Source organism: Ovis aries, chromosome 4 (assembly GCF_016772045.2).
Source record: "Ovis aries strain OAR_USU_Benz2616 breed Rambouillet chromosome 4, ARS-UI_Ramb_v3.0, whole genome shotgun sequence".
NCBI lineage: Eukaryota > Metazoa > Chordata > Mammalia > Artiodactyla > Bovidae > Ovis > Ovis aries.
The window spans coordinates 103,701,584-103,718,779 of record NC_056057.1 but is presented as its reverse complement, the minus strand read 5'-3'; the positions used below and the strand labels follow the sequence as shown (position 1 = coordinate 103,718,779).

Genomic DNA, 17,196 nt, shown 5'->3' with positions numbered 1-17,196 from the left:
CCATTTCCTTCTCCACAGGATCTTCCCGACCCAGGGATTGAACCCAGGTCTCCTGCATTGTAAGCAAGATGCTTTACCGTCTGAGCCACCACATGTGGATAACATTTTCCTAATAACCTCTTTTCATTCCTTGACATAGACTCGAACTTTTGAAAATTTATGCTACCACAGATAGATATCTTTATCTCCTTTGTTGGTAAGGTGTTTGGTTTAACATTACTTTCACATTGCTATTCCCCCCCCGCCCCCTTCTCACCTCATTGAATTCAGCACAGTTTTGAAAGATCAATCTAAAATCAGCTACAAAATCTTCAGGCTTTGTATACATGCAATAATCTTCTTGTAGTCTTTTCTTGATGGTTGACAAGTCCATTGGATTTTTAATTATTTTGTAATAATCAGGCACCTTTCAAAAGAAATGTGATGTTATAATAAATAAATTCTACCTGGTCCCATATAAATTCTATAAGTAGTATATAATTCAGATCGTCCTTACTGCTTTTCTCAGTTCTATTTTGTCACTGATAAGGACATATATTCAGCAAAATCTGCAAGCACCTACATGTTTCCAGACATCGGGAAATGTTTTGTGTCACTTTTATCAAAAATTTTCATCAGTTATTTTTAATGAAAAAACCCTACTACATTTACCCTCTTACTATTCTCCTTTTTTCATTATTAAACAAAAAAGGTAATCATTAGAAAAAGTATTACTTCTAGTAAGATTTGACATGTTTTTGCTGCATGTGTTATAGCAAGTGGGCTCTGAATCTGGGTTTGAACCGCAGTTCTGCTACTCAATAACACTCTCCTGGGTATGTTACTGGGTTCAGTCATTTCACTGAAGCTGTTTCTTCAAGTTTCAAACATAAATAATTCTACCATTCTCATAGGATTTTGTAAAGATGAAATGAGATAATATATATTAAGGGGGCCTATTTTGCTGTTGCCGTTATTCATGCCAAATGTAACAGTAGGCCAACATTAGAAAAAGCACCAAATTCTAGGTCACATTTTTAAGTGAATTAACTTTTTATTGGCATATTTTTGCCCTGCTTCTTTTGGGCACAAAGGGCCTTCCACCCCAAAGACTATAGTGGACCCTTGAACTGTGCAGGTACACTTATACACAGATTTTTTCCCATGAAATTCATACAGCAATACTATAAAATCTGTGATTGATTGATGCTGCAGATACAGAAGGCTGACTGTAAAGTCACATGAAGACTCCACTGTGCAGAAAGTTGGTGCCCTCAACCTCTGTGTTGTTCTAAGAGTCAAGTGCATTTCTTTTTCCGATCTTAACTTCTCAAAACTTATTTACAAGGAAAGAAGTTCACTGCTTCTCAGCTCAGTGTTACTTGGCTAGTTTTCTTTTCTAATGTTGCATTCATTTAAAAAAATTTTTTTAACAAATCTATTAGCTTTTTAAAGGAAATTCAGACATCAGAGAATAGAACATATTTTGAGTAGCAAGTTCTTTCCAGCACCTTACAATAATGCACTAAGTGAAAGTGAAACTGAAGGTTGCAAAGTCCTGTTTGACTCTTTGCAACTCCATGGACTATACAGTCCATGGAATTCTGCAGGCCAGAATGCTGGAGTGGGTAGTCTTTCCCTTCTCCAGGGAATCTTCCCAAATCAGGGATCGAACCCCATCTCTCACAATGCAGGTGGATTCTTTACCAGCTGAGCCACTAGGGAAGCCCATAATGCACTAAAGTCACATAAACTTGAAATATGAAGCTTTTGAAGTCAATGGTAAGCACACACACACCTCTTCCTCTATTGTTAATGTCTACTTCTTAAGATATACCCATTTGAATGCAGAGTTCCAAAGAATAGCAAGGAGAGAGAAGAAAGCCTTCCTCAGTGATCAATGCAAAGAAACAGAGGAAAACAATAGAATGAGACCAAGGGAACATTTCATGCAAAGATGGGCTCAATAAAGGACAGAAATGGTATGGATCTAACAGAAGCAGAAGATATTAAGAAAAGGTGGCAAGAATACACAGAACTGTACAAAAAAGATCTTCACGACCCAGATAATCACAATGGTGTGATCACTCACCTAGAGCCAGACATCCTGGAATGTGAAGTCAAGTGGGCCTTAGGAAGCATCACTATGAACAAAGCTAGTGGAGGTGATGGAATTCCAGTTGAGCTATTTAAAATCCTGAAAGATGATGCTGTGAAAGTGCTGCACTCAATATGCCAGCAAATTTGGAAAACTCAGCAGTAGCCACAGGACTAGAAGAGGTCAGTTTTCATTCCGATCCCTAAGAAAGGCAATGCCAAAGAATGCTCAAACCACCGCACAATTGCACTCATTTCACACGCTACTAAAGTAATGCTCAAAATTCTCCAAGCCAGGCTCCAGCAATATGTGAACTGTGAACTTCCAGATGTTCAAGCTGGATTTAGAAAAGGCAGAGGAACCAGAGATCAAATTGCTGACATCCGCTGGATCATGGAAAAAGCAAGAGAGTTCCAGAAACACGTCTATTCTGCTTTATTGACTATGCCAAAGCCTTTGACTGTGTGGATCACAATAAACTGTGGAAAATTCTGAAAGAGATGGGAATCCCAGACCACCTGACCTGCCTCTTGAGAAATCTGTATGCAGGTCAGGAAGCAACAGTTAGAACTGGACATGGAACAACAAACTGGTTCCAAATAGGAAAAGAAGTACGTCAAGGCTGTCTATTGTCACTCTGCTTATTTAACTTATATGCAGAGTACATCATGAGAAATGCTGGGCTGGAAGAAGCACAAGCTGGAATCAAGATTGTAGGGAGAAATATCAATAACCTCAGATATTCAGATGACACCACCCTTATGGCAGAAAGTGAAGAAGAACTAAAAGGCCTCTTGATGAAAGTGAAAGAGGAGAGTGAAAAAGTTGGCTTAAAGCTCAACATTCAGAAAACTAAGATCATGGTATCCGGTCCCATCACTTCATGGCAAATAGATGGAGAAACAGTGGAAACAGTGGCTGCCTTTATTTTTGGGGGCTCCAAAATCACTGCAGATGGTGATTGCAGCCATGAAATTAAAAGACGCTTACTCCCTGGAAGGAAAGTTATGACCAAACTAGACAGCATAATAAAGCAGAGACATTACTTTGCCAATAATGGTCTCTCTAGTCAAGGCTATGGTTTTTCCAGTAGTCATGTATGGATGTGAGAATTGGACTATAAGGAAAGCTGAGCGCTGAAAGGAGATCCAACCAGTTCATTCTAAAGGAGATCAGTCCTGGCTGTTCATTGAAGGGACTGATGTTGAAGCTGAAACTCCAATACTTTGGCCACCTGAGGCGAAGAGGTGATTCATTTGAAAAGACCCTGATGCTATGAAAGATTGAGGGCAGGAGGAGAAGGGGACGACAGAGCATGAGATGGCTGGATGGCATCACTGACTCAATGGCACATGGGTTTGGGTAGACTCTGGCAGTTGGTGATGGACAGGGAGGCTTGGTGTGCTGTGGTTCATGGGGCCGCAAAGAGTTGGACACGACTGAGTGGCTGAACTGAACTGAACTTATTACTTGAAGTCTGCACCTATAAATCAAAATGTGTACAGAGATGGGGGTTGGGCATGGGGTGTCTTTACCTGAAATGGAAAGTTTCTTTCTCAATAGCTTTAGGATATATATACCTAAACTCCTGAGAGAAACAATTGATTTAAATCATCTCAGAAAATAGTAAGTAAAATACATGAGGAAAAAAGAATACATGAAAATAGAACAGAAGTTTTTGGGCAGTTAGTGACCATTAAAATGTAGTCAAGATTAAAGCATTCAGTATGTTAATAGGGCTTCCAAGGTGGCTCAGTGGTAAAGAATCTGCCTGCCAATACAGGAGACGCGTGCTTGATTCCTCGGTTGGGATGATCCCCTGGAGAAGGAAATGGCAACCCACTCCAGTATTCTTGTTGGAGGAATCCCATGGGCAGAAGAGCAAGGGGAGTGACTAAACAACAACAATGCAGTAAGTTTTAAGATTTTGATTAATTTAAGAAATTTACTGTTGAAAAATGGTACAGAAACTAGATTCTCATAAACCAAGTTTCAGAAAAACCATCCCAATGTACAAAAATGCATTTTAATACTTTAATGCACTTTAATTAATACTTACAGTCAGAGGAACTGGGTCTTGAAAAGCCAGGCTCATTTCATGGCAGTAAAGAAACAAAAGTAGGCGTTCACACTTCTAAGCATAAATAAATAAATAAGAAATAATCAAGTCACAACTAATTTTTAGTAGCAATATTAATAGATCTAAAAGTACCAGAATGGAAATTAAAGCCAGATGAATACAAAAAACAGTGATACTTAGGGCTTTGATGTCCTTTCCAATCATTTGCTACAGTGTACTGTTTGACATTTTGGGATCCATGTAACATATGAGAGCAGTCTTTACAGAAATAAAAACAGTATCACTAGAAAACTACCTGAAGTTTTTATTTCCACTTATCTCTGCAATTTTTATACTGAATTATTCATAGTTAATAAAATGATGCATAATCAATAAAAACCATCCAGGTGTTAAGCGATCCAGAGGTGGATCTCTCCATGGGGTGTTGGGTCCTAAGGTCCCTCTCTGCTTGCAGGTGTTTCTATCATGCACTCTGCTATTTCTCTGCTTACAAGTCTACCCCAGTAACCACCATGTCTCAGTGGTAGTGCATGTTTCAGCCCTCTCTTGCACGACAACTTTCATACTGATTGTTCTACTTAATAAATTAGTAAAGGAGCTTCTTTAGTAATAAATAAGGGTAAATACATTAGCTGGCTTTAAGGTATAAATCCAGTACCACTGGGTGAAAGAATGAGTTATTTCCAGGAAGAGTAAATAGAAAACCCATCCTTTTGCTGCCAATTCCGAACAAATTCCAAGGAAGAAAACATATCTGTAGTAGAAAATATAACTAAAATTTATTAAAGGTAGGTTAAATTTAGAAGTCCAGACCATATAAAGGATATGTAGTCTACCATGTTCAATTACTGTATTTTAAGCTTCTAGGAAATGTATATATAGCATTGCTATTTTACTTCATTAAAAAAGTTGTAATTGCCATTATTTAAGATTCTTGTATTCTGTGGAAGAAAAGTTCACTTCTTTGATGACGGCACAGCTGCATTACAACGATGAGGCGTCTAACCAAAACAACTAAGTTTAACAGTCTAGGCTGGAAACTTACCCTTTTATCTATTGGTGTTAGTTTGACAAGGCCTTCAGTTTTCCTTTTTTCTGAGTTGTGAATGGGAGCATCACAATCATATTCAACTTCGGGTTTAGATAAGTCTCGGCAGAAAGTGCAGATCCACTCTCCACTGTTGGGGGAGGAAGTATCTGACTGAGTTCCTGCGGCATCACTCCTCTCCTCACCACCTCCCTTTCCCACCCTGCTCCGTGCCATCTGTAATGCAGAATTATTTATTTGGTGTAACTGTTAATCACTGAGGATTTACCACCTATCTCCTATGTACATGGCACCGTGCTGAGAGCTTATCAACAGAAATACAGTTCATGGGCCTAAGGGGTGTGTTAGTCCAGTGAAGGGGGCATGAAATATACACACAAAAGAAAACAAACAAAACACACACATTAATCTATGGCTGATGTGAGGCACGAATGGCATTTTCCCCCAAATGATTCAAGAAAAAGAAACACTCTTGGTACTATTAAGTTTGAAATTATACAGTGGTTGTTCTGTATTATTATCATCTCATAAGGTCTAAGAATTTACTGAAGATATTTATAAATAATAAAACTCAAATGCCTGGCAAATAAGATGCACTAAATTATGACAGTTGTACACAAGAACCATTGTTCTTCATGGTAATTTCCTTGTAATAATTTAAAGGGCCAGATGTTTTTTTCCTTGACATAGCAGACTAGGTTTTTGAGAGATGAGAGAAGCAAACGAAATGGGAGACAGAGTATGGAAAACCCTATGCTGAACATTTTGGCGTATAAATTTATGCCAAGTGGATTTCTATTTAAATTTTTACAAAGGTTTTGTGTTAAAAAAAAAAAAAAGGTTTTGTGTTACAGGATCAAATGTCATTGCTATTATTATTTATAGTGAAAAACTGTAAGCAAGGGAAGCAAGTGCCATCTTACCTTGGAAAATTTGCCAGAGTGGGCACGTGACAAGAGAGATGGAATACTTTGGGACACTTCTCACAGCACAGGAGTTCCCCTCCATTCTGACAAACTGCACACCAGTCCTCATTGGGGTCATCCTCTTTCCTCGTCTCCCCAACATGAAGGGGTGACTTCTGGGAGGCATCTAGCCACTCAGACTTTCCATTTGAAGAATTTTCCTGGTGAAGTCCAGGTTGATCTCCTGTGCTGTCAGGGGCATCAGATCTCAACACAGACTCCTCAGATGCAGAGCTCTGACTGCTATTTAGGAGCAGGGAGGTGAGTATGCTTCTTGGATAGTTGGTCTGCAATGGAAAGAGTTAACTATGTGTATGGATTTCTTAAACTGCCATTCTTTATCAGCACTACTGCAATTCTGGATTGCAATCTGCTTACTCATGAGCACCTGGTTATTTCAAATGAGCACATGAAACTGCAGGAGAGCAGACTGTGTTTACTGCTAACTGGCCCTAATGGTAAAGAAGACATGGGCCTCTACTGGAAAACATCTTCCAAACAGAAGATCAGCAGCAGTAAGGGGGTGTGGATAATACAGGAAAAATCTTTTCAACGGCTTCAGAAGTGGCAGGATAGGTGGTTAATGTAGAAGTCAACCATGTGAACTGTAAATACATTTTACTGGAAACGTTAATTCAAATTACACCCAAACACAAAACATTCCTACTGTAGATTTTTTTAAATCATTCATAGAAAGGTATACTGCTTTAATTCTTGGTATCGATAATTTCACCTCTCCAAGTGCCATTAATATCATCAAGTTGAACCTAAATTTTATGTTGGAGCCTAGAATGGTGAAAATTTAAAATTAAGAACTAAATCTATTATTTCCTTTAAATGTTAAAATAAACTCTTAAGTAATAAAATGCAGATTCAGTTAAGGGCATGGTTATTCTAGTATCATTCTTTGGAGGTAATTATTTTCAAATTATTTAGCTTTTTTTCTATGCTAGTTCTATATTTCTAAAGAGTATGCTTATACTGTAATTTTCCAGATTTAAATTTTAAACATTTTCTATTTTATTACACATGTATATATTTTTCATACTATGCAAGATTAGATTTTTCCTTCCTGATTCTCCATATCCTCCTTATACTTAACACACCATTTATGCCATCTTCTTAACATAGTTTTATTAAGCACTGATTTCTTTTTAGTTGGCAGGGGCAAGTACAACTGTTATAAGCAGCATTTATTCTAACTGGTCAGTATCAGTGCTGTACTAAGTATCCTGAAAAATCAATTTTTGGTCAAATGCATGTTCAGGTTATATTTTGATTATATAAAGTTCTTATTTAAATTTGTTATTTCAGTGTTTATATTATTATGACTATATACTGTTCATTGCATAACCACAGTATGTACTATGATCACTTCCTCTTTTGTCTAACTTTTTGTTTTTTACTATGAGTCAGTAATTGTTGTTGGTCAGTTAAGTCATGTCCAACTCTTTGTGACCCCATGAATGACAGCACACCAGGCTTCCCTGTCCTTCACTATCTCCCAGAGCTTACTCAAACTCATTTCCATTGAGTTGGTGATGCCATCCAACCATCTCATCCTGTCATCCACTTCTCTTCCTGCCCTCAATCTTCCCCAGCATCAGGGTCTTTTGCAATGAGTCAACTCTTTGCATCAAGTGGCCAAAATACTGGAGCTTCAGCTTTAGCATCAGTCCTTCCAATGAATATTCAGGGTTGATTTCCTTTAGGATTGACTGGTTTGATCTCCTTGTGTCCAAGGGACTCTCAAGAATCTTCTCTACCACCACAGTACAAAAGCATCTATTCTTTGGCACTCAGCCTTCTTTGTGGTCCAACTCTCACATCCATACATGACTACTAGAAAAACCATAGCTTTGACTACACAGACCTTTTGTCAGCAAAGTGATGTCTCTGCTTTTTAATACACTGTCTAGGTTTGTTATAGCTTTAGTTTCAAGGAGCAACTGTCTTTTAATTTTGTGGTTGCAGTCACCGTCTGCAGTCATTTTGGAGCCTAAGAAAATAACATCTGTCACTGTCAATTACCTTACTCTAAACTTTAATCCATTTGCTTCTTTTTCTAGATATCTAAGTTATTCTCACAATCTCCAACAGGGTTATAAAATGCTTCTCGATACTGTCAAAGTTTTTTTCTCCCTCTTCACACATCCCTAATGGAGTCTTCTGTTCCTCTATAGGGTATACAAGAGGAGCTGTTGAACTGGGGACTAACTATCCTTTTCTTTGCCTCTTTTCTGTGTTAGATTCTATTTCTGGAATTCTATGTCTTCCTCTTTCTGGGTTTACTTCATTTTCGATGAAGCATATCTTCCTCAGAATGACTATATGGAATTAAATTTTTGAGACTCTGCATGCATGTCTAAAAATGTTTATTTCATCTTTATACATAATCATTTGAATGGGTACAGAATTCTCCCTACAAAATATCTTTCTTCACAATTTTGATATTTCTCTATTGGTTTCCAGCTTTGAGAGTCTGTGTGGAGGACTTGGTGACATTAAAATGTCTGATCCATTATGTAAGGTGTTTTTCTCCTCTGGAGGCTTTTAGAATCTGTTTAGAATACTGGCATTCTAAAATTGATGATGGTATATATGACTTGCATTTTTTTTCAATTACTTGTTCTGGTACTTGCTAGGCCCTTACAACTCAGATGCTCGTGCCCTTCAGTTGGGCTTCCCTGATAGCTCAGTTGGTAAAGAATCCGCCTGCAAGGCAGGAGACCCTGGTTCAATCCCTGGGTTGGGAAGATCCCCTGGAGAAGGGAACGGCTACCCACTCTAGTATTCTGGCCTGGAGAATCTCAGGTAGCAAAGAGTCGGACACGACTGAGCAGCTTTCGCAAAGAGTTGGACACGACTGAGTGACTTTCACTACTCACTATTACTGCCCTTCAGTTATAGGAAGTTTCCATGTAGTATTGCTTTGACAGTTACCTTCCATGTAGTTTACTCCATTCTCTCTTTAAAATACCCAACCTCATTTAATAAGCCTCTTGTTTTGATCTACTGAGAGATTTCCTCAAAGTTTTCAACCTTTAAGTTGACTATTTTCCTGCCTTTAAATACTATTTAAATAAATTTCCTACAATCTATTTAAAAGTTCCTTTCATCTTATCCCTCAAGTAGGAGTAGTACTGCAATCATAATTACATTTTGAGCCCTGGATTCTTCATCTGATTCTTGTTTCACTATTACAACAGGAAAATCGTAATTTTCAGGTGGTCCACTGTTTTCTTGTTTTATTCGAATTGGCTCCAACATGACCACTGGGACTTTGTGTGTAGAATCAGCTCCTGCTGGTTTGCTGGAAGAGCCAGAGCTAGAAATATAAAAAAAAAGGAAAGAAAACAAAATCTAAGAAAGCTATCTTAAGTATCTTATAAAGAGGTATAACAATAGCTTTATGGGAATAATGCTGTATCTTCATGGCAGTGATAAGGATATCAGCAAAAATGATACAGAACTGAAATGCAACTTGTATGCAAAATAGTTTATGTATAAAAAATGTTAAATGTGTTAATTTACCTAAATAGTTACATTATATACCTGGAAAGATACTTAAATACATTTAAATAAATTCTGAATAAAACTGACTTCAATATTCTAAGGTTCTAAAATTAGGCAGCCAGATCTTAGAATTAGCAATTTTTTTTTTAGTCTTTCCCATTTCCTTCTCTAGTCAGTGACAAAGAACTCTAGGCTCATATTAATGATTTACTGTCACAAAGAGTGAAGATAATTAACTAGGGTCATAATTCATTTGTATGAGAGAGTTGAGCCAGACATCCTGGAATGTGAAGTCAAGTGGGCCTTAGAAAGCATCACTGCGAACAAAGCTAGTGGAGGTGATGGAATTCCAGTTGAGCTATTTCAAATCCTGAAAGATGATGCTGTGAAAGTGCTGCACTCAATATGCCAACAAATTTGGAAAACTCAGCAGTGGCCTGGAAAAGGCCTGGAAAAGGTCAGTTTTCATTCCAATCCCTAAGAAAGGCAATGCCAAAGAATGCTCAAACTACCACACAATTGCACTCATCTCACATGCTTAAGTACTGCTCAAAATTCTTCAAGCCAGGCTTCAGCAATATGTGAACCGTTAACTTCCTGATGTTCAAGCTGGTTTTAGAAAAGGCAAAGGAACCAGAGATCACATTGCCAACATCTGCTGGATCATGGAAAAAGCAAGAGAGTTCCAGAAACACATCTATTTCTGCTTTATTGACTATGCTAAAGCCTTTGACTGTGTGGATCACAATAAACTGTGGAAAATTCTGAAAGAGATGGGAATCCCAGACCACCTGACCTGCCTCTTGAGAAATCTGTATGCAGGTCAGGAAGCAACAGTTAGAATGGACATGGAACAACAGACTGGTTCCAAATAGGAAAAGGAGTACGTCAAGGCTTATACTGTCACCCTGCTTATTTAACTTCTATGCAGAGTACATCATGAGAAACGCTGGACTGGAAGAAACACAAGCTGGAATCAAGATTGCTGGGAGAAATATCAATCACCTCAGATATGCAGATGATACCACCCTTATGGCAGAAAGTGAAGAGGAACTAAAAAGCCTCTTGATGAAAGTGAAAGAGGAGATTGAAAAAGTTGGCTTAAAGCTCAACATTCAGAAAACAAAGATCATGGCATCTGGTCCCATCACTTCATGGGAAATAGATGGGGAAACAGTGGAAACAGTGACAGACTTTATTTTTTTGGGCTCCAAAATCACTGCAGATAGTGACTGCAGCCATGAAATTAAAAGACGCTTACTTGGAAGAAAAGTTATGACCAACCTAGATAGCATAGTCAAAAGCAGAGACAGTACTTTGCCAACTAAGGTCTGTCTAGTCAAGGCTATGGTTTTCCCAGTAGTCATGTATGGATGTGAGAGTTGGACTGTGAAGAAAGCTGAGCGCCGAAGAATTGATGTGTTTGAACTGTGGTGTTGGAGAAGACTCTTGAGAGTCCCTTGGACTGCAAGGAGATACAACCAGTCCATTCTGAAGGAGATCAGCCCTGGGATTTCTTTGGAAGGAATGATGCTAAAGCTGAAGCTCCAGTACTTTGGCCACCTCATGCAAAGAGTTGACTCATTGGAAAAGACTCGGATGCTGGGAGGGATTGGGGGCAGGAGGAGAAGGGGACGACCGAGGATGAGATGGCTGGATGGCATCACCGACTCGATGGACGTGAGTCTGAGTGAACTCCGGGAGTTGGTGATGGACAGGGAGGCCTGGCATGCTGCGATTCATGGGGTTGCAAAGAGTGGGACACGACTGAGTGACTGAAATGAAATGAATGAAAATGAATTTTTAGGTAGGTTGATAAGAAGTCTGGGGTCCTGAGGAAGAGAAAGCGGTCTGGGGCTCCTGAAAAGAAAGAAAAAGACACATTTTTTTTTCTACATTCCTGCATCTTTGTCACAGAAAACTTTTGTGTGTGTGTGTGTGTATGGTAGAGTTTTATTAAAGTATAAAAAGGGACAGAGAAAGCTTCTGATACAGACATCAGAAGGGTGAAGGACAGTGCCTCCTCACTAGACTTAGCAAGGGAGTAGTATACTTTTTCAATTGGTTATTACAGTCAAGGTTATAAAGGTCTTACCAGACCCACTACAATTTACATTTTAAGATGACAGGATTAGAACTAACAGAATACTATACAAAAAAGATCTCAATAACCCAGATAACCAAGAGGGTGTGATCACTCACCTAGAACTATTTTTTTTCCTTTAAGCCCAGAGCTAATGATTATACAACAAAACTACTCATCTTGCTCACGGTTATGTTTAAAGCATCTGCCTACAATGTGGGAGACCTGGGTTCGATCCCTGGGTTGGGAAGATCCCCTGGAGAAGGAAATGGCAACCCACTCCAGTATTCTTGCCTGGAGAATCCCATGGACAGAGGAGCCTGGTGGGCTACATTCCACGGGGTCACCAAGAGTCAGACACGACAGAGAGACTTCACTTTCACTGTACCAATAATTATATAACAACAGTGTATCCTACATGTTTCTCCTTCTTAAGAACCTTCTGACTAATCCTGTCATCTTGAAGTGTATGTTGTGGGAATGGGTCTGGTAAGATCTTTTTACTGTTAGTTCTAATCTCATTATCTTAAAATGTAAATTGTGGGAGTGGGTCTGATAAGACTTTTACAACCTTGAGTCAGTCTTTTGATTGTCTCCCCTTCAGAGTATGTTTCTGCCATTAGATTAGGAAAGTAAGAATTGGGCTCACTATTGATGAGAAATTTGCAAGCAGTATGAGTGGTGTGTAACGGAAGTTAAAACACAACTTCAACAACTGTAAATTAATTTGTTTTACAGCAAATTCAATGCAAGGTATTTAGAAAAGTCAGAACACCAATTGTAGTATAAAATTATTTGTTTTCCCTAAGTTTTTATTTGTGCATGTCCCTATACAGTGCAGTGTGCTATACATACATCATTTCTGCTTTGTCCTTGCTATTATGCTAAACTCAAATGTATTTTCTAATTTTCAACACATGCACAAATCTTTTTCTATCTTTGATTCAAAGATTCAAAATTTTCATTCAAAGATACAAAATTGATTAACCATTCACTGATTTCATTAACATGTAATATATAATTATTATACACTGGACAGTAAGTTGAGTCAGTTTACCTTCCTCGGCTCCCAACGCTGGAGGCACTAGGTGAACGTATTGGCGGATGTACACTTGTCATAGTAACAGGTCCTGAGGAGGAAGAAATCATACACATTCATAAAATGAATATCTGTATTTAATTCCTAGTGAATGTTCTCGCTTAGTACTACACTGAAACTGGAAACACATAATGAAATTATATAAAACAAAACGTAGTTGCTGAACTCCCAGCAGAACTGGAGTGCCATGAAGTAGCAGGGCTGTTCAACCTCAGCACTACTGACATTTTGGGCCAGGTAATTCTTTGATGTAGGGGCTGTATGTGCATTGTAAGGATGCCAAGCAGCCCCCTTGGCCTCAACCAGTTACTAGATGCCAGTAGCATCTCTACATACACAGCATCTAGGAGTGTAAGAATCAGAAATGTCTCCAAACACAGTTCAGTGTTCCATATGAGAGTAACAAGGGTAGGAGCTTAGTGAGGACACTAATGTCAGCGAAAGCTGCAGAGACAATAAAAAGTTGGTCAGGCTGATATAAAAGCAGTCCAAGAAAGAAATCAACACAGACACTAAATAATGGAAGACACTGGAGCAATGTGTAGAAGGTACTTTGCCCTGTGCTGGACACAGAGTCAGTACTGAATAAAGTTAGCTTTAGTAATGGTGCTAAAATGGTTTCCAGTAATGTGTTAAGTTATATTCCCACCAGCAATGTATCAGAGCATTCCTCCCATTACATCCTTATCAATGAGTATTTTCACCGTTGAAATCTTGCTTATTCAATAGTTAGAAATCATGTCTTTTGATTTCATATTGACTACTAGTGAGATGGAACCATGCATCTTTCTTCCTCCCGCCCCTTCACTTTAGGGAGTTATCTACTCATGGAGAAGGAAATGGCAATCCACTTCAGTATTCTTGCTGGGAAAATCCCACGGACAGAGGAACCTGGTGGGCTACAGTCCCTGGGGTCACAAAGAGTCAGACAGGACTGAGCATACACGCTGCAGGGTTCTTTGGTAACACTGTATGCTTTCCTTATTCATTTGTATGAACTTGCTACATAATTCAGAGAAGGCAATGGCACCCCACTCCAGTACTCTTGCCTGGAAAATCCCGTGGATGAAGGAGCCTGGTAGGCTGCAGTCCATGGGGTCGCTAACAGTTGGGCACAACTGAGACTTCACTTTCACTTTTCACTTTCCTGCATTGGAGAAGGAAATGGCAACCCACTCCAGTGTTCTTGCCTGGAGAATCCCAGGGACGGCAGAGCCTGGTGGGCTGCTGTCTTTGGGGTCGTACAGAGTCGGACACGACTGAAGTGACTTAGCAGCAGCAGCTACATAATTAAACAGTTTTTCTGCCATCTTTTGTCAACAATTTCCTTTCAGTTTGTTTATGTTTTAAATAAGTACCTCTTTTAAAATTCTAAAACTGCTTTATTATGTGGGACTAGTGAATGGCATAAGAGAGTCTCCTCTTTCCTTATTTGGTCTAAGGCATCTAATTTGCTAAGGTCTCTGGGAGTAGCAGCATTAGTCAGAGGGCTTCTCTCTTGGAGGAAATAAGTAGCTCTGTCCAAAATTCTTAAAATACAAACACCAAACCAGGGTAGGAGCAATCAACAAAAAGAGTGATTGTTACTGAGACATTTTAACTCTAGGCAAATTCTACACAAAAAGGGGTAATACCATAGGCAACTTGTCTAAAAGAGAAAGTAAAATAGCAATTTCCTCCTACGAGTGTGTGCTATGGTGCCTCTAAGTTCTGTTGAAAGCGAAAATGTAGAAAGGCTTAACTTTTGCTTTCCACTTTGAAAGTACACTAATTTCAGAGACTACCTAAAACATAGGTCCATTTTAATCATCCGAGAAAACGGGAAGGTGGAGGGCGATCATTTTATTATTATTAAGTAAAAAATCGAGAAAAAACTAGTAAAATTTTTACAAGTCCACTTTACCTGCAAGGCCTGGAGATGGCACTGATGAATTTGGTGACTGGACAGTTCTGTTTGAGGGTGGTCGTGGCTGGCCATGATCGGTACTAGTATCTTTCCTCACAATGTTGTCCAGCATAATAGTACTTGAACAGTCAATCTGGTAAGAAAAGAAATTATTTCATGGCATTCTGACTTGGCAAGTTAAAAGCTACTTTAAATTTATAAGAAAACTTTAGTAGATGCAAATATCCTTTTGAGAAGTTCTGATGTGTATTTTCCCCATAAACAATCTTAGAAAAAAGCTCTCATACTTAATATTTCATCATAGTAAATATACCAAGGTCACACTATTTCACAACTCATGAGCCAGGAGAAAGGAATACTGTGTGCTATGTCCTTAAAAGTGAAAACAAAATTATATTTAAAATTTTAAACATAATAGAAGTACCAATTAAAAAAAACCTTGGTGAGATGAATAGCACAATTTCACATTTTAAAAATTTCTTTAGTGTCTGGCTTAATAACAGCCAAATGGAATCTGATATATATTTTCTCAATCTGCTCAGATGTGTGACTGTGGCTAAAGAATATGAAGAAAATCTGGTCTTACACAGGGAGGACCTTGTAGAGCCTCTGAAAAGGTTGTACAGACCCTCATGTTCCTGGCCCACACTTTGAGAACTCATGCTCTGGTATGCACTAGATAGATGAAACAAGTCCACACATCACATATTTCGAGAACATTAACTTCATTTAAATACATTATTAATGTTTGGTAGGAAAAATCTGATCCCCTGTAGATTCTTGCTTTAACATGTTTATAAGTAATTGACTGCTAAGCCAAACTACTGATAAACTTCTACTAAGACTTTAATACTTTAGATTCAAAGTTTTTAAATTTTATTTTTATTGAAGTATAATTGAATTACAATATTTTGCTAATTTCTGCTGTACAAAAAAAGTGATTTAGTTATACATCTATACATTATTATTCATATTCTTTTCCTTTATGGTTTATCACAGGATACTGAATATAGTTCCCTGTGCTACAGTTCTTTGTTGCTAATCCTTGTTGCTTCTGTATTCTATATACACCAGTTTGCATGAGCTAATCCCAAACTCCCAATCCAACCCTCTCCTACCTCTCTTTGGATGCAAATATTTTTAATGCTTAAATATACCATTTGTTTCCTAAGAATGTCTTTGTGATTAAAATCCAGCTTAATAATAGTTCCAGCCTTTCTCAATCAAGATTCTTCAGGAAAATTAAGTCCTTCATTCCAAGGGCATAGACTGTATATAATGAATTTACTTTCTTGCCTCTGCATCTAGAATGGTACTAATTATGAACAAACCTTGGAAGGACTGAGGAAACAGTCACTCAAAGCAGTTTCTTTCTTTTGTGGTTCAGATGAGGAATCTCAGCTGAGAAAGGCTGGTACACAAAGGGTCATCTGTATTTGAGGGCTGTAGAGGAAATTTTACTTTCTGTGGATCCTCTTTCAGTTGGGCGACGAGGGAAGTAAATGGGGTTCTTTTCCTTTAATATTCTCTGGGCACTACCTTGGCCAATACAATACTTATGGCCAGAGTGCAATAAGTACTGGATTGACTAGATTTGTTAGATCTTAATGTAATAAAAATTATTTACACTGTGGAGGAATCCTAAAAGCTAAAATAAAATTATAGGAATGAACAAAAGTTTTCCTATCATCTATGCATGAAAATAAAATACATATACTCTACCCACTAAATTACATACAATTATTTAAAAAATGAAGTAACTCCAGTAAGGTTAGTGATTCAACTTTTAGTAAATACGAATTGATCTCAGTAATTTGAAAAAGTAAATAATATAACATTTTAGATTTCCTTCACAATCCTACTAGATTTCTTAAAAGTTCTTAATGTTTGCATGAGTGATTACCTAAGCTTGTAGGATGAAAAAAGGTAAAACAAATATCAACTCTTGTGTAACTGATTTGTTTCTTCAATGATATATTTTCTGTCTTGAAAAAAAAAATTCTTTTTTGGAGCCATGCCACAGGGCATGTGGTATCTTAGTTCCCTGACCATGGATCAAACCCACAACCCCTGCATGGGAACTGCAGAGTCTTAACCACTGGACTAGCAGGGAAGTCCCAAAACTGACTGATTAAAAAGTCATACTGACAACCAGTTAGAGGTAAATGTATTTAATTTAAATAAAAAAGAAATCAGAGGTAATACTGCACTTGTCAGTAAAATGTTATCATTTCTCTATTAAACCTGCCTCCAGTTCTTCTGATGTCTTAAATGTTAGCCTCGCTCTCTAACCCTATTCCAATGAACCAAGTTCCAGCAATTCTCCTCCTGTGTTTTCACTTCCCTCCTTCCCTAGCTTACATTCCATAATTAATCACCATAATCATTCATTTACTAACACATTAACTCCAGTGCCCTGAAA

General features: G+C 38.1%; 1 protein-coding gene across 6 annotated transcripts in view; it reads right to left on the bottom strand.

The window, feature by feature from the left end:
* Window positions 1-17,196, bottom strand: part of TRIM24 (tripartite motif containing 24) — a 116,058-nt gene that overhangs the window by 4,602 nt on the left and 94,260 nt on the right. For 4 of the 6 annotated variants that reach the window (XM_015095400.3, XM_027968854.2, XM_027968853.2 and 1 more), the window contains 7 exons: window positions 14,772-14,907; window positions 12,827-12,899; window positions 9,330-9,498; window positions 6,129-6,457; window positions 5,203-5,335; window positions 4,137-4,211; window positions 257-406 (listed from right to left, as the gene is read on the bottom strand). In XM_015095400.3, the coding sequence (XP_014950886.2) occupies window positions 257-406; window positions 4,137-4,211; window positions 5,203-5,335; window positions 6,129-6,457; window positions 9,330-9,498; window positions 12,827-12,899; window positions 14,772-14,907 (1,065 nt within the window). Of the gene's footprint in view, window positions 1-256; window positions 2,280-4,136; window positions 4,212-5,202; window positions 5,336-6,128; window positions 6,458-9,329; window positions 9,499-12,826; window positions 12,900-14,771; window positions 14,908-17,196 lie in introns of those variants that run through there. The other 2 variants (XM_060415135.1, XM_060415136.1) reach the window with 1 other exon arrangement.